Raw genomic sequence first — 20,436 nt, forward strand, 5'->3', positions numbered from 1 at the left:
TCTAATGCATTTTTTTTGAGGGGGTAAGCAAACATGTGGACAATGGGGAGCCGGTTGATATTGTATATCTGGATTTTCAGAAGGCGTTTGACAAAGTGCCGCCCGAAAGACTCCTGAAGAAATTGCAGAGTCATGGAATCGGAGGTAGGGTATTATTATGGATTAAGAACTGGTTTGAAAGATAGGAAGCAGAGAGTAGGATTGCGTGGCCAGTATTCTCAGTGGAGGAGGGTAGTTAGTGGGGTCCCGCAGGGGTCTGTGCTGGGTCCGTTGCTTTTTAATGTATTTATAAATGACCTAGAGATGGGAATAACTAGTGAGGTAATTAAATTCGCCGATGACACAAAATTATTCAGGGTCGTCAAGTCGCAGGAGGAATGTGAACGATTACAGGAGGACCTTGCGAGACTGGGAGATATGGGCGTGCAAGTGGCAGATGAAGGTTCAATGTTGACAAGTGCAAAGTGATGCATGTGGGTAAGAGGAACCCGAATTATAGCTACGTCTTGCAAGGTTCCGCGTTAGGAGTTACGGATCAAGAAGGGATCTGGGTGTCGTCGTCGATGATACGCTGAAACCTTCTGCTCAGTGTGCTGCTGCGGCTAGGAAAGCGAATAGAATGTTGGGTGTTATTAAGAAGGGTATGGAGTCCAGGTGTGCGGATGTTATAATGCCGTTGTATCGCTCCATGGTGCGACCGCACCTGGAGTATTGTGTTCAGTACTGGTCTCCGTATCTCAAAAAAGATATAGTAGAATTGGAAAAGGTACAGCGAAGGGCGACGAAAATGATAGTGGGGATGGGACGACTTTCCTATGAAGAGAGGCTGAGAAGGCTAGGGCTTTTCAGCTTGGAGAAGAGACGGCTGAGGGGAGATATGATAGAGTGTATAAAATAATGAGTGGAATGGATCGGGTGGATGTGAAGCGACCTGTTCACGCTATCCAAAAATACTAGGACTAGAGGGCATGAGTTGAAGCTACAGTGTGGTAAATTTAAAACGAATCGGAGAAAATTTTTCTTCACCCAACGTGTAATTAGACTCTGGAATTCGTTGCCGGAGAACGTGGTACGGGCGGTTAGCTTGACGGAGTTTAAAAAGGGGTTAGATAGATTCCTAAAGGACAAGTCCATAGACCGCTATTAAATGGACTTGGAAAAATTCCGCATTTTTAGGTATAACTTGTCTGGAATGTTTTTACGTTTGGGGAGCGTGCCAGGTGCCCTTGACCTGGATTGGCCACTGTCGGTGACAGGATGCTGGGCTAGATGGACCTTTGGTCTTTCCCAGTATGGCACTACTTATGTACTTATGTACTTATGTATGTACTTATAACTGCTGTCTGGAGAACATACAGAGATATGGACCCCAATCCTCAAGTGTAGGGGAATCATCTTTGCCTTGATGTGTCCTTATATGTTTCCATATACCGATGAAACTGGTATTGGCCTTTTAACTCATGAATAGGGATGTTGTGGTGATGGATGAGGGCCTCATCAATGAAGCTACCTCCAGCACCTGAGTCTATAAAAGTTTCAGTATTCACATTGGAGAAAGGTATTAGTAGGGTTTTCCAGGGGTCTGTGCTGGGACTGCTGGTTTTTAACATATTTCTAAATGATCTAGAGATGGGAATAACTAGTGAGGTAATTACATTTGCTGATGACACAAAGTTATTCAAAGTTGTTAAATATCAAGGGGATTGTGAAAAACTACAAGAGGACTTTACGAGACTGGGCATCCAAATGACAGATGACATTTAATGTGAGCAAGTGCAAAATGATGCATGTGAGAAAGAAGTCCAAACTATAGCTAGGTGATGCAAGGTTCCACATTAGTAATCATCACCCAGGAAAAGGATCTAGGTATCATCGTTGATGATACATTGAAACCCTCTGCTCAGCGTGAAGTGGCATCTAAAAAAGTGAATAGAATGCTAGGACTTATTAAGAAAGGAATGGAAAACAAAAATGAGACTGTTATATTGCCTTTGTATCACGACTGCACCTCGAATACTGTGTGCAATTCTATAGTGGAATCAGAAAAAGTAGAGAGTGGGGTGATGAAAATGATAAAAGGGATGAGATGACTTCCCTATGAGTAAAGGCTAAAGTGGCTAGGCCTCTTCAGCTTGGAGAAGAGATAGCTGAGGGAAGATATGATAGAGGTCTTTAAAATACTGATTGGAATGGAACGAGTAGATGTGCATTGCTTGTTTACTCTTTCCAAAAATACTAGGACTAGGGGAAAGCAATGAAGCTACTAAATAGTAAAGTAAAAACAATCCAGAGAAAATATTTCTTCACTGAACGTGTAATTAAACTCTGGAATTCACTGCCAGAGAATATGGTAAAAGCAGTTAGCTTAGCAGGGTTTAAAAAAGTTTGGATCATTTCTTAAAAGAAGAGTCTGTATGCCATTATTAAGACAGACTTAAGAAAATCCACTGCTTATTTCTAGGATATCAAACAAAGTTCACAGAGTGTATGGATGCAAATATAGTAGTCTTAGATAGTTATAGACTAAAGTGAAGGAGAGTCTCATATATAGTACTCAGTAATATTGCTTTCACTCAATAGGTGAATACATTACATATGTTAATGTCATAATCATTGACTCAACCTCCACCATCCCAATTATGATAACAAAGAAAGACTTGCACTGTGCACACTTTATCTTAGGCAGATTGGTGCGCTCTTAAAACCCGACAGGTTCCCGTTTCGTATTGACTTTGTCAAGGGGGAGTGACACCAGTTCCAATTACTGCCCCAGGCATTTGTGTGTGCTGGCTTGTTCTGTTTTCTAGGATAAGCAGCATAAAATCTGTCCCCCAATATTCAAAACCATTTAACTGGCCAAGAACAGCACCTGGCCAGTTAAATGGCATACAACCCTATCCGGCAATATTCAGCGGGGGATGGCTGGTTATTCCCCGTTGAATATCCCGGTTAGCGCCTAGGAGATATCGGCTATATCGTGCCATATAGCTGGCTATCGCTGAACATTCAATTCATATCTGTCTATTGTAAGCGGCTATATGGGCTGCTTAAATAGCTGGTATATCTGTAGCCAGTTTAAAGATAACCAGCTATCTCAACTTAGCCGGTTACCTTTAACCTGGCTAAAAATAAACTGGTATCAGTGCCAGTCACCGGAAACGGCCTGGCATTGAAAATCCAGGCTGACCACCAACCACGGGATTTAGCCAGGCTCCGTCCTATGGTCTGAATATTGGCCCCTGTTTTACTGTTCTGGGATCTTGCCAGGTACTTGACCTGGATAGGCCACTGTTGGAAACAGGATGCTGGGCTTGATGGACCTTTGGTCTGTCCAAGTATGCAACACTTATGTTCTTATGTTATGTTAAAACAATCCTCGATATTCACCCTGTGGCAGACAGCAGTTTTAAAGCCACTGACTGCTACAGCTGTTGACCCGATATTATGAGTGCTAGCCAATATTGAGTAAGCAAACAGTGAAGGTGACACCAAAATCAGGAACTAGATGATTGTAGGTCATATAAAAGTTTATTTTAAACATCCAATGGACTCAACACAAATAGTGTTTTGGCCACAAAGGCCTGCCCTCAACAGCAAAAAATATATGTTATATAATAAAATCAGAAGAAATAGTAATAAAATATAGAAAACACATCAAATCAAAAATGACACTGTTACAAAGTGGATAATTAAAAAAAATGACCTGGTGGAATTAATATAAAAGTAACTTAGATACATCCACATCTGAACCCATATATACTTAGATACATATGTCAATAAAAAACCACATCTGCAGATCTCGACTAAAAGGCTATGTTGATAACGTCTTCATTTTATATCTTCAATATGATATGTGCTCACTCTAACTCTCATATGACATCAAATGTCAATTCACCTAAACATGAAGTAAAATCATACAGACAAATTTTGAATATCCATCAATGATTACACAAGGTTGCACATGTACTACTAAGAGACTCAAACTTTGGAACTTATCAATTCTTAATCTTGAAACCAGATAAAATAACTGAAAACAAATATATAGCTATATAATAAAATAAGTGTATTTATATCTGTTATTAGCTGTAACACTAATAATGTAAAAACAAATACAATTCTATGTGATAAGAACAGGTAAAAACCTAGGTAGAGAGGATAAAAAGGAGAATATACATAAGGGTTATGTCCATAATCCAAAGCAGGAATCTATGTTCATGTCAGAAAATAAAATGACACCGCTGCCGAAACAGAAAATAGTCTGCCAGTATATTTACTCAATAGTGAAAAATGCTGCTAACTACTAGTAACAAGAAGCAAGATAATGAGCGATTTCCTTAATATTAAAAAAAAGTGCTGATGAAAACGCCAGATAGAGGTGGAAAAAGAAGCGCTAAGCGGCACAACATAAAAAGTTTAGTAATCAGCTGTGATACCATAAAAGTGTATGGCGTCTAATATACTAGTAAATGGTTAATCAAGATGCTGAAATCAGGCGGGAAGATTTAACTGTAAAGAAATGTTGAGTTCAAAATGAATAGGAATGCCAAAAGAAGGACAGGAAAAAGGCAATTCAAAGTGCTGCTTTATAATTAAAGTCACAACTGGTAAATGATTCATAGTATACAAACTCTCTCTACATGTAAGTTAAAAACTGGATGTAAAATAGATATGAAAGTCTATCTTGGCACATGCAGTATAATCCCTCAAGCAAACTAGTCACTGGTTCCTATGTGAAACAGCAAAACAGACTGAAGACCCAGTGTCCACATATAACAAATGCTAATGTACGTTATGACATCACAATAACTAATACTAGACTCCTTGGCTAATAACATACAGTGTTACTTCTTAAGCTGTGACAAACTACCGCTGTATATTAGATTACCACAGAAAGTTAAGATCTTAGTGTCAGCGAAAAAAGATACAACGTGAAAAAAGCGCTATGCCTGCGGGTGATATTATGACAAGAGTGTCTTGCAATGCATTCAAAGGAAAAAATATATAAGGAAAGTCCAAAGAAATCAAATGGTATGTCGATACAAATCAAATGGATGCCATCCTATGCAACAAATAGACGCAATTAAGGCTCAAACAAGAAAAATGTTAAATTTTCTATATACATACATTCACATACCGTGTATGTGTGTATATATATATATATATATATATATAAGTACACATACATACATAAAATGCATATAAAAAGGTACACGACATGAAACGCCTAGCCACCCACCTGGTGTTACCCCACAGGCCACCTTAGAGAGTCTATCCAGCCAGGTCCATTTGTACCTGCCACTTCTGCTCTACACGAGCACCGTCCTCCCAGCGACTGGGTCACAACTGCCTCTGGGTAAGTCTCCTGCTCTCAAATTATCCACAGTGATTTCTATATTACTGGGGGTCACACTCCCAGTGATCCCAACAGTTCCAGAAAGCACTCACAGACCCAGCACTCAAACCACCAGGATTCTTTATCAGTCCAGACAGAGAGGCAATAAACTAAATATTGTTTATTGTCTTTTAAAAATCAAACAGTGGAACAAAATAGTGCAGTCAGCAAACAATAACAGGTAACTGAAATCTGGATCAATTATGACATATAATTCATTGAGCCTCAGCAAAGAGATCTGTCTCTCTTTTTCTCGCAGGCTAAGACTGAAGCAACAGGCAGTACTACTGGTTAATTTTCAAACTCCAGAACAATCAGAGCCCAGTCAATCAATTTTAAAAGTATACTGCTCACAATAATGTAGATTCACTTCTTCACTGAGTGAAACTAAAGAAAGCATTCACTTTTCTATAACAGCTTTAACATACAACATGTACCACCTGCTGGCCAAACTGGAGAAATGCACTTAAGGATGTTAATAAAGACAATTTTACAGGTTTAAAACACAACTGTTCTGTCACACCTCCCTCCTCAAAAGAGAGAACGTGGGCTGCGGGCCTCCGCAGACAGCTGATCAGGTCTCGATAGTCCAATGTTAGAGCAGTTCTGGCTTTTCCTTCCTGGAGAGGCCATCAGCTTTGCCACATTCATTGCCCTTCCGGTGCTTATAACAGAAGTTTTTACCACACTCAGTACATGCTAACAGTTTTAATCCTGTATGCTTCATTTTGTGAATAGTGAGGAGTATCTTCTGATAGACGCTTTTACCCACTCAGCACATGTGAATGGCTTTTACTCCTGTGTGTATTCTCTGGTGCTTGGTTAGCTATGAGTTATGAATAAAGCTTTTTCTACATTCAGTGCATGTAAACGGTTTCTTCCCTGAAGGGATTCTATGCTGCTTTGACAATAATTTCCGGCAACTGAGACTTTTCTTACACTCTGTACTTGAAAATGGTCTCTCTTCTGGGTGAAATTTGCATTTTTGTGGCATTTTCTCCTGGTTGAAGCTACTGTCATAACCAGGACATGTAGATAGTTATTATCAGTGTTTTGGGGTTAATCTGTAATGCTTGCTTTATTGATATGGATTTTCCCATATTCTATACTTGTACATAATCCAGTTTCTTTACTATTTTCAGGTGTTGCATTAGCTCCTTTTTCATACTACAATCTTTCTGATATTAGAACATGTAAAATGTGTATCTTTTATACGTTTCCTGTTCTATTTTTCCCTTTTGACTAAAGGTTTTTTCACAGTCTGTACGTTTAAACGGTTTCTCTTCAGTGTCAGATCCCTCTGTTAAGGCCTCTGCTAGGAGGTCAGGTATGGGCTCACTATCCTGACACTCTTCTGGTAGACTGCACCATAGCTGTGTGATTTGCATAAGCCTTAACATATTTACATGAAAAGTACACTGCTTTCTGTCTTGAGAGTCCATAGATATAATATAGTTTTGTATCATTCAGGTGGCCTTATGACCTTGTATGGTCTCACCCAATTAGCTTGAAGTTTATTCTGACGAACTGGACTAAAACAAGCACCTGCATGGCCCTCATAAAACTCTCTATTTCAGGCTTTATGATCATACCATGTCTTTTGCTTAGTCTGGGCTGCCTGCAAGTTATCTGACAAAGCCCACGGAGTTCTTCTTCATCTCTGCCGCATGTTAAACTCCATATTCAATTACAGGGTGTCAGAGGTATCAACTTCCCATCCCAATGTTCCCTTATTAGGTCAAGGGGCACTCTCATCCTCCAGCTCAAATGGATGAAATCAATAAAAAGAGAATATAGGAAAAGATGGCTAGTAATGTGTACCTCTTATCTTTTTCAGTTTGTTAACATGTTTTCAAATGATGGGCAGCGTCTGTTTGAAGTAGTTACAGTGGGCTGTATGGTGGCAGCAGGGCCTTTTGTTGCAGTCATGGGAATTATCTATATAGTCCTGTTTCTAGGACCATCAGCACTCCTGGGATCTGCTGTCTTCATTCTCTTCACCTGTGTCTGGTAAGTCTCAGTGTATTCTATGGATATTTTAGATTTGAATTACTTTCCTGGGCAATTGTTTGATACAGTGTACTTCAGCAATGTATTTTACCAAAAGTAGATTTGATTCTCCAAGGCAGAGCATCAGAGCTGCCAAGAGGCCCTAATTTTTGAGAGGGAGATTTTAGTACATGCCCCAACCATGGCCACTCATGCCTCATGTCATCTTTTTTCTTTTGATGTAGGCATAGGAAAAAAAGATTTTAAAATGCTCATTCAGCACCAATTCATGTTTATGTAGGATATAAATAAGTAAATAAATAGAAACTCTGAATGTTGAACACCAGATTCTCATAACATGATGTCTGTTTTAGAGACCCTTTACCTTGAGAAAAAAATATCTGCACAAATACAACAGTGCTAGGGTGTCCCTTTAACAAGCCCCTCCAAACTAGTCTACCTATGAAAAGTTATTCTACTTCCTCCGTGTACATCTGTATACTGCACAAGCCAGCCAGGTCAGCATGTTTGAAACTATAAATGAGATTAAATTAAAAAAAAATGCTACCAACAATAAAGAATGACAACGTGGATGCAGCAGCTCATAGGTTTGCTTGCTTTGTTTTGAAGGGAAAACAGAGACTAACCTATTGGCTTCAACTTTGATTTCATCCTGTCTCCCTCCAGTTTTCATGATGCAATCTCTGCAGCAGACGCAATAAAAAAAAAAAAAAAGAAGCAAGTACGGGCCACAGCAGCCTCAGGAATGCGCTGTCTGTTCTGCTGGTCCTGTGCCCCCGCTGAAGTCAACTTCGAGTTCTGGGGGCAGAGGACCGGCAGAACTGACAGCACCTGCCTGAAGGCTGCTGCGGCCCGTGCTTGCTTTTTTTTGTTGCTGTTTGATGACGACGCTGCATTGGGAGAAGCAGCAGTGGCAGTGAGAAAAACAGTGATTCCTCATTTCAGCAGGGGACTTTCCCACTTTAGAGGGAGATGGCCCACCAAAGTGGGAGACTTGGTAATAGTGCTGTTCGATTCAATCAAAAAAACTTTTGATTCGGTACGATCCAATTCCTTCAAAAAATTGTTTTTTTGATTCAATTTGATTTAACTAGATTGAAATAGTGAGGCCCACATGCTAATATTATAACACAAAGGGTAAAAAAAAAACAGACAGCAGCAATTGAATAAAGGCAAACTTTAATGTGAGCTCACCATGCTATGTTACATCATGTGAAAAGTGAAGTTTGGTTAGTCCTACATCTTCCAGTTTTTATTAAGAAAAATATTTTGTCCACTTTGGCTGGCTTTAGACAACTGCATCTTGCAGCTATAATTTGTCCAGCAGCAGAAAAAAATATTTCTGAGGGCACAGAGGTGGCTAGCATACACAGAAACCACTGTATAAACTGGTTCAATAGTGGCAATTTCATTTGACTTTGCTGCCAGAAACAAAAAACATCACCGCCAATTTCCAAAGGATCTTTGTGTTTATAGCAAGCAAGTTCTGCACTGCATCTGATTTGAATATCACTGTCATAGTCTGATTGTGATGGAAGTCTGGCTTTCTTAGCTGAAACATTTGTATATTCCAGTTTCCCAAAGACTGCATTTCTGTTGAGGCTTATCCACATCCTGTGTTTCAAACTCTGGAACAGCTGGTAATGTCTGAATGATCTCCATGGCTGTCCTGCTGCTGACTGATACATCAGTGGTTTGCATTTTATGATTTCTTGAGCTGCAACTGCAGTGACACCTGGTATTTCACTGTAGGTTGACTTGAATCTCGGATCCAGGAAGCTGCTTCATCTATATAAATTATCAAATCATATATCTTGAAATCCATGGAGTAAACTTTTCTTCAGTTCTTCTTTCAAGCGAGAGATAACTTTCAGGTTTGCTGATTCTGTATCTTCATCATCGATATCAACTTCCATATCATCATGCCTATCAATCCATAGACTGGTGGGTTGTGTCCATCTACCAGCAGGTGGAGATAGAGAGCAATCCTTTTGCCTCCCTATATGTGTCATGTGCTGCCGGAAACTCCCCAGTATGTTCTCTATCTCAGCAGGTGGTGGCACACACAGCAGCAGCTCTGGCTAGGTCTCCAAGCCTAATTCTTAGGTTTTGTTGAGTACCTGGGGTTGAGGGCTCTTCTTGAGCAAGTGCAAACCTGGTGGTGCCAGGTCCCTCCTTTTCTCCCCCGTCCCGCTGGCTCCGAAAAAAAAAAAAAAAAAATATTTTGAACGTCCTTTAAGGGCGTTATTTCAACGTTTATTTCAACATTATATCAGCGTTTATTGCAGCTGCTCACTGGGACACCAGTTCGTTACAGCTCGGAGCGAGAAGCAGGTAATTTTACCTTTTATAGCGGGCAGGGGGTTCCCCGTTCGGTCTCCACGTGGCTTATGGCGTCGGAGGGCGAGGGCACGAAGATTCGCTCCCCGGACCCACGTCTGTGCGTCTAGCGGGGGATGTGGGGGTTTCAAAGCATGACTCGCCTTTGTTTGGGCGTCAGTTTGGAGTCCGGTCAGTGTTCCGGTTCTTTACTCCGGTGCGGCGTTTTTTCCCGCCATAAGCGCCCATCCCCCGCTGCTCACCTCCCCCATTTTGGCCGGCCACTCTGCTCGGACGGCTTCTTCTTGGGCCGCCCTCGAGGTGGGAGACGTTAATGCTATGGTCGCCCCTTGATTCGGGCGCACGGCAAGAAAGCGGCCAAGTTAAGCGCCGTTCTTTCCGCGCGGCTCCTTCTTGGAGTTTCGCGCTGGACACCATTTTGGATGCGCAACATGTTTCCCCCCTGCTCTTGCGAGCGCCGGTTGAGGGTGCGTCTAGGGCCGTGGCCCAGGCGGCAGAAGTGCACAGTCTAGGGGGTTCTCCCCTGAGTTCATTTTGCTGCTGCATCAGGCTTTTCTTATGCTAAATGCTGCCCCCGGCTCCCCCCTCTGATCAAGGGTTGAGGCCTCCGGAAGCAAACGCCCTCGGGTGGACTTCCAGGTCCTAGAAGACTCTGTCTCCTCTGATGTAGATGAGGGCAGCGTATCTGAGTTCTCCCAACGGTCCTTTGGGGATTCCTTGGAGGAGACGGATTCCCGCTCGGATGGAGCGGATGACCCCTCTGCAGCACGGAACTTTCGCTCAGAGGATTTGCCCAACCTGTTTGTGCAGGCCATGAGCATTTTGAAGATTTCCTCTCCGGAGGACGTCTCTCCCTCAGCCTCTGTGGCTCTGCCATTATGCTGGGGACGAAGCGCCCACCTAGAACCTTCCATGTGCATGAAGCCATGCACACCTTGATTTCGGCTCATTGGGATTTCCCAGAAGCGAGCCTTAAAGTGGCTAGGGCTTTGTCCCGCCTCTATCCTCTGCCTGAAGGTGAACGGGAGGCCTTTCTTGGGCCTAACGTGGATTCTTTATTCACTGCGGTGACTAAGAAAACGGAGTTGCTGGTGGAAGGTGGCATGGCCCTAAAGGACGCCCAAGACAGGAGATTGGAGGCGGCTTTAAAGTCGTCCTTCGAGGCGGCTGCTTTAAGTTTGCAGGCCTCAATTTGCGGCTCCTATGTGGCCAGGGCGTGCCTGACGCTGGTGCAGCGGGCTTCCCCCTCGGATCCTTCCTTGAGGGCTGATTGGCCAGCCCTGGAATCGGGCTTGGCCTACTTGGCAGACTTGCTGTATGATGTCTTGAGAGCCTCGGCTAAAGGTATGGCTTAGACAGTCTCTGCACGGCGGTGGTTTTGGCTAAAGCATTGGTCTGTTGACCATGCCTTTAAGTCTCGCCTGGCTAAGTTGCCTTTTAAAGGCAGGCTGCTCTTTGGGGTCGAGCTGGACAAGATTGTGACCGATCTCGGCACGTCTAAGGGCAAGAGGTTACCGGAGGTCAGGGCTCGGGCCAGTGGTGCCCGCCCCGGTTCCTCCAAAGGACGGTTTCAGGAAGCCCGTCGTATTGCCCGGGCAAGTCGGGCTCCTCTGCCCCCTTTCCTTCATAAGGAACTTCTCCCCCAAGCAGCATTCCTTTTGCAGAGACCGCCGTCCCGGAGGTGCCTCCTCCGGTCCTCCCCCAGGGTCGCGTACCCAATGACGGGGCGCTGGTCCATGGCCCAGAGCAGATTGGAGGACGCCTATCCTCGTTTCTGGGCGAGTGGACCAGGGTAACTTCAGTCGCTTGGGTGCTGGAAGTCATCAGAGACGGCTACAAGCTAGAGTTCTGCCGACCCTTAAGAGATGGGTTTGTGCACTCTCCCTGCAAGTCTCCGGTCAAAGCTGTGGCTGTGCAGCAGACTTTGGACAATCTGATGCGCCTGGGGGTGGTCGTTCCGGTGCCAGAAGATCAGCTTGGCAAGGGACGTTCCTCCATTTACTTTGAGGTACTAAAGAAAGGAGGTTCTGTCCGGCCTATCCTCGACCTCAAAGGGGTCAATCGGGCCTTGTAAGTTCGGCACATCCGGATGGAGACTCTCCGCTCTGTTATAGCGGCAGTGCAGGCAGGGGAGTTCCTGGCATCCTTGGACATCAAGGAAGCTTACTTGCATAATCCCATCTGGCCTCCTCATCAACGCTTTCTGCGTTTTGCAGTTCTGAGCCGACACTTCCAGTTCAGAGCCCTCCCGTTCGGATTGGCTACTGCTCCGCGGACCTTCTCCAAAGTAATGGTGGTCATCGCGGCCTTCCTTCGCAAGAAAGGAGTACAAGTCCATCCTTATCTGGAAGACTGGTTGATCCAAGCCCCCTCTTATGCAGAGTGCGGCAGAGCTACAGACCGGGTGATTGCTCTTTTGAGCTCCCTGGGGTGGATCATCAACTGGGAGAAAAGCCAGCTGTGCCCGACTCAGTCCCTGGAGTATCTGGGAGTTCGATTCGACTCCTCTTCGGGCTTGGGACCATGTGCAGCTGTTGGGCTCTATGACGGCCACGATGGAAGTAGTGCCCTGGGCCAGGGCCCATATGAGACCTATACAGCTCTCTCTGCTGCAGCGATGGACTCCAGCTTCAGAGGATTACGCTGTGCGCCTTCCCTTGGATCCGGCGGTGCGCAAGGCGCTGAGCTGGTGGCTGAGGCCAGACAAGCTGTCCGCAGGAATGCCTCTTATGACCCCGGAGTGGGTTGTCGTCACGGCGGACGCCTCTTTGACGGGCTGGGGAGCCCACTACTTGGGAAGGACAGCGCAGGGGCTCTGGTCCCCTGCAGAGGCAAAGTGGTCTATCAACCTCCTGGAACTCAGAGCCATTTGGTTGGTGCCTTTGGAGTTTCTCCCGGTCCTGGCGCTGAAGCCAGTACGGGTCCAGTCGGACGATGCCACGGCTGTGGCCTATGTCAATCGCCAGGGAGGTACCATGAGCGCCCCTCTAGCCAAGGAGGCCATGAAGCTATGCCTGTGGGCGGAAGCAAACCTGGAACAGCTGTCGGCGGCCCACATTGCGGGAGTCATGAATACTGCTCAAGCCTTCTTGGACATCACGAAGCGCTGGGGCCAGCCGAGTCTAGATCTGATGGTGTCATCAGCCAATTGCCAAGTGCCGCACTTTTTCAGCAGAGGATGGGACCCTCGATCTCTGGGAGTAGATGCTCTTCTCCAACAGTGGCCGACACAGGAGCTTCTCTATGGGTTCCCGCCTTGGCCCATGTTGGGCAGGGTGCTAGGCCGGGTGGCAAAGCATCCGGGCCAGATAATCCTGGTGAGTCCAGATTGGCCCAGACGTCCCTGGTATGCGGACTTGATCAGGCTCTCAGTGGACGGCCCTCTGCAGCTGCCAGCGGAGCGGGGCCTGTTGCATCACGGTCCCGTGGTAATGGAGGATCCCTCCCCCTTTGGTCTTTCGGCCTGGCTATTGAGCGGCAGCGTCTGAGGAAGAAGGGCTTCTCAGACAAGGTCATCGCCACTATGCTGAGAGCGAGGAAGCGCTCTACTTCTACTGCTTACGCCAGGGTTTGGCATACCTTTGCATCGTGGTGTGAGGCAGGCTCACTTTCTCCCTTCACTGCTCCAATTTCTTCAGTATTGGCGTTCCTGCAAGAAGGTCTGGAAAAAGGCCTGTCGCTCAGTTCCCTTAAGGTCCAGGTTGCGGCTCTTGCTTCAGGGGTCACCTGAAGGGTGCTTCCCTGGCCTCGCAGCCAGAGGTGGTACGCTTTCTCAAGGGAGTTAATCACCTGCGCCCTCCTCTGCACTCAGTGGTACCTGCGTGGATTCTCAATCTAAGAGCCTTGCAGAAGCCGCCTTGTGAACCCTTGTCGAGGGCATCTCTGAAAGACCTGACGTTGAAAGCAGTCTTTTTGGTGGCTATCACTTCAGCCAGAAGAGGTTCCGAGCTCCAGGCGCTATCATGTCGTGAGCCCTTTCTGCAGTTCCTGAGGCAGGAGTGTCTATTCGCACAGTGCCTTCCTTCCTGCCCAAGATTGTTTCTCGCTTCCATGTGAATCAGCAGCTCTGTCTACCCTCCTTTCGTAGGGAGGACTACCCAGAGGAGTACTCTGCTCTCAAATATCTAGATGTGAGACGAGTCATCATCAGATACTTGGAAGTGACCAATGGTTCCGGAAGTCGGATCATCTGTTTGTGCTGTTCGCAGGTCCTCGTAAGGGTCTGCAGGCTGCCAAGCCTACAGTGGCACGATGGGTCAAGGAAACCATTGCAGCGGCTTATGTGGCTGCGGGGACGGTGCCGCCTATCCAGCTGAAGGCTCACTCCACTAGAGCACAGGCGGCCTTGATGGCAGAGGCCGGGTCCGTCTCCTTGGAAGAGATTTGTAGGGCGGCAACTTGGGCATCAGCTCATACCTTCTCCAGACATTACCGCTTGACTGTGGCTGCTCGGGCGGAGGCCCGGTTTGGAGCTTCAGTGTTGCGGTCAGGGATTTCTATGTCCCGCCCTGGGTGAGCACTGCTTCGGTACATCCCACCAGTCTATGGATTGATCGGCATGATGATATGGAAGGTAAAATTATGTATCCTACCTGATAATTTTCTTTCCATTAATCATAGCTGATCAATCCATAGCCCCTCCCAGATATTTGTACTGTTTATATTCTGGTTGCATTTCAGATTCAAGTTTAGTCTTCAGTTCCTGTTCAGGAGGACTTCGTGTTCAAGTTTTTTCAATTGGATTCTTCAGGAGTTGAGACGATTTTGTGTTACAGTGAGCTGCTGCATTCCTCTCCCCTCCGTTTTACGGGGCTGGATTGAGACCTAAATTCTGCCGGCGCTCCCTCCTGCTTCGTGCAGCTGTAGGGCAGCTTTGTACCCCTCCCACTTCGGCGGTGTTAGGATCAGTCAGCTCCTCCCGCGGTTGCGGTTGCAAGATAAGCCAGATCCCCCCGCATCGGCGGGTGTGGTGTCCCTCCCCCGCTCCGCGGGGATGAGCTGGACGGATTCCCCTCCCCCAATTGTGTGGGGATGAGCTGGGTTGATTCCCCTCCCCCGTTTCGGCGGTGGTGAGCTGGGCAGAGTGTCCCTTTGTGGGTGTAATTCTCTAAGTGCTGAGTCCTGCGGATGGAGCTTTGATATTGACATACTGAGGAGTTTCCGGCAGCACATGACCACATATAGGGAGGCAAAAGGATTGCTCTCTATCTCCACCTGCTGGTAGATGGACACAACCCACCAGTCTATGGATTGATCGGCTATGATTAATGGAAAGAAAATTATCAGGTATGATACATAATTTACCTTCCTCTCCTGAATCTTCCCCATATGTTGTATCGATTGAATTAATCAGGTGTTCAACCAATGGATGAACAATAGACACAGTAATATACTGTTCTCCAGATGCAATTGTTGTCGCTTCCTCAAAATCCTGCAAAACATCAACGAGTTTTGGGGCAAGATCATAGTCACGATCAGCAGGTGCACCTTTCTTTGTGAGATTATTCCTGCTGCTCAAAGCTAAACCAATGGGTTGCTTCAGTTCAACGGCACTTCACAACATAATGCAAGTACTGTTTTCACATCACCAATCAGTTTCTTCACTGGCATTCCCAGCATTTCTTGAGTAGTTTTCAAGCTTTCTGTAAGAATAGTGCTGTGATGAAAAGTGTTGACAATATCACGGAATTTATTGATGACATCAGAGATTGCTGGCTGAGACTGCAGCCCATCTTGCACACATAACTGCAGAATGTGTCCGAAGCAGCAATGGTGAGCGGTACAGATTCCTTTTCAAATAAGTTTTCCTACTGCTTTTTTTCATTGATGCAAAAACTTTGCCTTCTAGTTGCTATGTCTTCACTGCACTTTCCACAACATCTGCTATATTATCACCTGTATGTCTCTCTGGCATGAACTGCGTATCCAGCACAATAGTCATTGCATGAAAGTTATCATCTATGCCATATGCAGTAATTGTATTATAAGCCGCCATGGTTCTGCTGGTCCAGAGATCTGTGGTAATGCTTGCATATCTCAGACTTCAAAGCTGACTCAAAATGTAGATGCAAGCACAAACCAAGGGGTGAAAGCAGAACAAATGACTTTTTTGGATGCTCTTACTCCTTGTACTGGTCATTTGGACTGTGTTCTGCTTTTGCCCTTGGTGTGTGCTTGCTACTTTTGTGGAAGCTGCGGACCCCCTTTTTTCCTTCTTGTACTCAAAATGTAGATGGACATATCATCATATTTAGCGTCAATCATTCTACCTAAAGTTTGACGTGATGGCACGGTATAACACCCATTGAGAGACTGAGAACAGGCCAAAAAGCCTTCATCAGTAACAACACTAAGGGTTTGCATATCTTTAACAATAAAATACACGAGTGCAGTGTCAATTTCTTTCTTATCTGCTGGTGGAAGTGGCTTGTGGAAAAAGCATGAAACTCAGGATGAGAAGAGGCTGCTGATGCTTTAGGCTTTGTGGCCACAAATGTTTCGGACTTAACAGATTTCTTAGAAGTGTCTTCAGCTTGCAGATCAAATATTGCTTTATGATGTCTTTCAACATGCTGCCAAAAATTACTGGTGCCACAGCTATGTTTAACTTTAACTTTGCAAAGCGTACATTTCACATATTCTCCACTCTGTATGGTTTCATCATCCAAGTGTGCAAATACAGACCACATTACTGACCTCTGACCAACAGGGCATGCTGACCTTGATTTATTCTCTTTCTCCGTCAAATCTATTGTGTTCAAGATTTGCAGTTCAATTTGTATGGAAGATGGAACTGCTATCTTCCCTCCAGCACAGCGTGTCTTTTAGGCTTGGGGAACAGAGAGCCACCGGGTCTTAGCCAAGGCGCTGCAGGGGGAAGGTGCGAACGTGGTGGCATGGAGGCCGGGGGCATCCTGCACGAAGAAGACAGAACTGCAATCTTCTCTCCAGCAGAGTGTGTCTTTTAGGTTTGGGGAATGGTCAAAGAGCCACCAGGTCTTAGGAGGGGTGCTGCGGGGGAAGGTGGGAACGTGGCGGCATAGAGGGGGGCGGAACACACATCCTGCATGAAGACAGAAAACTCAGAGGAAGGTGGGAAGGTGGCTGGTGGCAGAGGAAGCGGCTAAGAGTGAATTTTTTTTAATCGATTTTTTAAAGAAACGAATCAATTCGAATCGATTCACCAGAAATGAATCAATGTGATTCAAATCATGAATTGGACAGCACTACTTGGCAGGTATGAAGCAGGCCAGATTATTTCCACATGTGAGTGACATCATCCACAGAGCCTGGTGTGGAAACAGTGCCCAGCATAATATTTCTTTAAGAGCTTGAGGCAACGCTCTCACCGTGCATGTGTGGGTGCTTGCCAGCCTGCCCACCCAATTCATGAGCGCAGGACCATTAGTCTTTCTTCATCTGCTGTGAAGGGAAGATGCATCTGAAATGGCTCCTCTTAGCACAATTCTTATTAGTGATATTTTTGGTGCCTTCCCTTGTGGGGTACACATATTTGCCCTCCGGGGTTTATCTTTTTTATTTTAATTGTTTCCCATATCTTATTAAATTAAAATTTGCCTTGGTTTTAAGTTTTCTTTTTTTTTCTCGGCTCACAAAGCCTTCTTAGGCCTGTGCTTCGGCCAGGTACTCCCTGTTTTTTAAGGTAAACTTCCCCTTTTTTTTCACTCACCATTGAATAATTTGATTTAGTCCCGACTGTTTTCCCTTCTATGTTATCGAAGGTTCCCAGTAGCTTCAAGCGCTGTGCTTGACCCAATCGGACCATCTCTGGGGCTGACACCCATTTCTAGTGTATCCAGTGTTTGGGGCCAGACCAAAACCATCTAAACTATATTCTTTGTTTGCATATGCAGAAAAGAACACAGAAATCCAGAAAAGCTCAGAAAGAGAAGATTTTTGGAACCAGGTCAGATTCATCAACGTCGGCATCTGTATAGACCTTGATGTCTGCACTGGTATCGAGAACATCAATCCCTATGGCTACCAGACCTGTATCTGACACTGGGAGTGGTCAAGCCTCGAGTGGATCTCTACCTGAGCAGGGCCCCGAGGACCAGTCAGCATTGGACCTGACACTGAGGAGGCGTATAGTTTCAACAACTCTGCAGGCTGTCTCTGAACCGACTCCCCAGACTTTGCCAATGTTAGTCCTCGATGAACAGATCTGGGCTACTCTCCATGAGCACTTGGCAGTACTTTTACAAATGCAGAGTTCATCAGCACAGAGGGTGGTTGAGCCAGCCATGACTGTATCACAGTCTGCCCTGCAAGGCCCTCAGTCTGTAGTGTGTTCACTGACGCCAGTGCCGCATGGGGTATCAGCATCAACACATGCCCATATGGGTACTCCCTTGATGTCAGTGGAGGAAGCTTTGCCTGTGTCTAGAGGAAAGCCTGCATGTCAGTGCCATTCCAGGCATGGACATGGTTCTTCTCATCTGAGGCAGGCATGGTCTCAGCTCTCCCTTGCAGAGTTCTTCACTGATTCCAATTTGGACCATTCATGGGTGTCTGGTGAGCACCCATATACTTCTTGGAGGAGTCCTATGGAATACCATCAGGCCTCTCCCCACCAGAGGAGAGGTATAAATATCCATGTAAGAGTCTCTCCTTCCCTGCTTTTGTTAAGGAGATGGTGGGTGCCCTCCTTATTAACTTGGAGATGGAGGACAAACCCAGAGCTGAGATGTCTGAGGTTCTGGATTGCAACTTTCCTCCTAGAGAGGTTGTGACTATCCCACTTTACAAGATTTTGCATGATATTCAGGTGAAGAATTGGGAGTCCCCTCTGTCCTAGTATTCCTCAAAAGATGAACCACAATCCCAGTGATGAAAGACCAAGTAGGCATTGGTATCAGGCTGGATAGAACTGGTGTGCAACACTGTTGCACTTCAGGGTCCTCCAGGGCTGTTTAGCTAAGAAAGCCTCTTGTCCCCATGTTCATGGCAATGACCAAGGGGTATATTCATTCTTTATACTGAGTCAGCAAGTTCTTTGGCTGTAGTTACAGTCCAGTGCAAATAAACAGAAAACCATGACAGTTTAGATCATAGTGGCTTAAATGAGGCCTCAAATGCTCACAAAAAGGTATAAAGAGGTGGCAACTATACATAGCTCTATGGCTGGCATACATAACTGTGCCTAAATTCTAAGGGGCCCTTTTACTAAAAGGCAGTAGGGTTACCACTGGGGTTCTGCATGGTGAATCAGCCCTACCACCAGGCTCGCCCAGGAGCCCAGCGGTAGTTCTGGGTCTGTCACGTGCCACTTCCAGTGCTAGAAAATAGTTTTTATTTTCTAGCACCAGTGGGCGGGAAGTAGGTGTGCCCAGCGGTAATGGTGCTGCCACATTAGCGTTGGGATACTGCCAGAGCCCTCACCGCCTCCTAACTAGGAGGCGTTAAAGACTCCAGCAGTAAATGGCCATGTGACACTTTTCTAACTAGCGCGGTAAAAGTTGGCCTTGGCACGCATCAATCCCACATGCCAATGCCACCTCGGGCCACCTTTTACTGCCACTTGGTAAAAGGGCCCCTAATTGTGTATTTCACCTGTTAGGCTAATAGTCAAAAAAGTAGGTGCCTACATTCCTTTATAGAATAGTTAACCTGTTATAGAATTGCACTACTAGTGCTGAAATGAAAATTCATGGCTAAATATAAATCTTGCTTCAGAATGTTGTGCATCCTGTGAATTTTGGCAGAGAAATTTAGCTGGTTAGTGGGGGAAATTGTTCAATGTCCTTGGCTGACTTCTAGATCACTCTTTCTTTTGAAAATTGATTCATAGACCATTGCTGAGGAAGATAGAAATGCTCCTTTTAATTGTTCTACTAATCCTTTTTTTTCTTGTTTTTATGCAAAGGTTTTAGTGATTCATACACTACTAATCCTTTTTTAAAAGGCAGCAATTCAAACTGTCACTAGCAACCATTGACATTTTTTCAACTTTATTTTTCAGATCCTCGCATCAAAAATAACTGCACATTTGAGGAGAAAATGTGTGCAAGTATCAGATAGAAGAGTGAGAATCATGAATGAAATTCTGAATTGCATGAAATTTATTAAGATGTACGCCTGGGAAAAATCATTTGTGCAAAATGTTCAAGGTGTGTAACTAGGAAGAACTGTATAAAATGTATATTAGTGTGGTCTTATTTCTAGGAATGTCTTAGAGATAATATATTAATCACACTTACTATAAAGAGAAAGCCAAGAAAGTAATGAACAATTCTTGTGTTAATATAAATGTATTAGGAGCGAGTGAGGAATGCATGTAGAGCATGGCTTATGAAACTTTTGCCAGACTTTTGCATGTGTGTAGTTTAAGTATGTGTGTGTGCATGTGTTTGTACCTTTGTTGCTTCTGTGTGTGCCTGTAATTGGGAGGGCCATTTTGAACGGAACTGTTCCCAAATATCCCAATGGTTTGGAAAGAATATTAAAGTTAAACAAAGTGTGATAATATACGGTAGTTAACCATTAAATGTTGGCAGAGGCATAGCTGGGGGGCACAATGGGAGCAGCTGTTCATTCAGATTTTTGAAAACAAACGGCACCCATGCACATGCACCTTCTCCCTTGCACATGGTGCCATACTGCAGCTACAGACAGAGAATTAGCAGGATTGCTGTGATGCTGCTGCCTGCCCTAACCCAACTACTCAGGTGAGC

The 20,436-nt window shown here is 45.2% G+C and overlaps 1 protein-coding gene across 1 annotated transcript in view; it reads left to right on the forward strand.

The window, feature by feature from the left end:
• Positions 1-20,436, forward strand: part of LOC115469687 (multidrug resistance-associated protein 5-like) — a 416,281-nt gene that overhangs the window by 66,018 nt on the left and 329,827 nt on the right. The window contains 3 exon segments of the mRNA XM_030202474.1: positions 7,230-7,395; positions 15,507-15,514; positions 19,725-19,872. Coding sequence (XP_030058334.1) covers positions 7,230-7,395; positions 15,507-15,514; positions 19,725-19,872 — 322 coding nt within the window.

The sequence above is a fragment of the Microcaecilia unicolor genome, chromosome 4 (assembly GCF_901765095.1).
Source record: "Microcaecilia unicolor chromosome 4, aMicUni1.1, whole genome shotgun sequence".
In the NCBI taxonomy this organism is placed as follows: domain Eukaryota; kingdom Metazoa; phylum Chordata; class Amphibia; order Gymnophiona; family Siphonopidae; genus Microcaecilia; species Microcaecilia unicolor.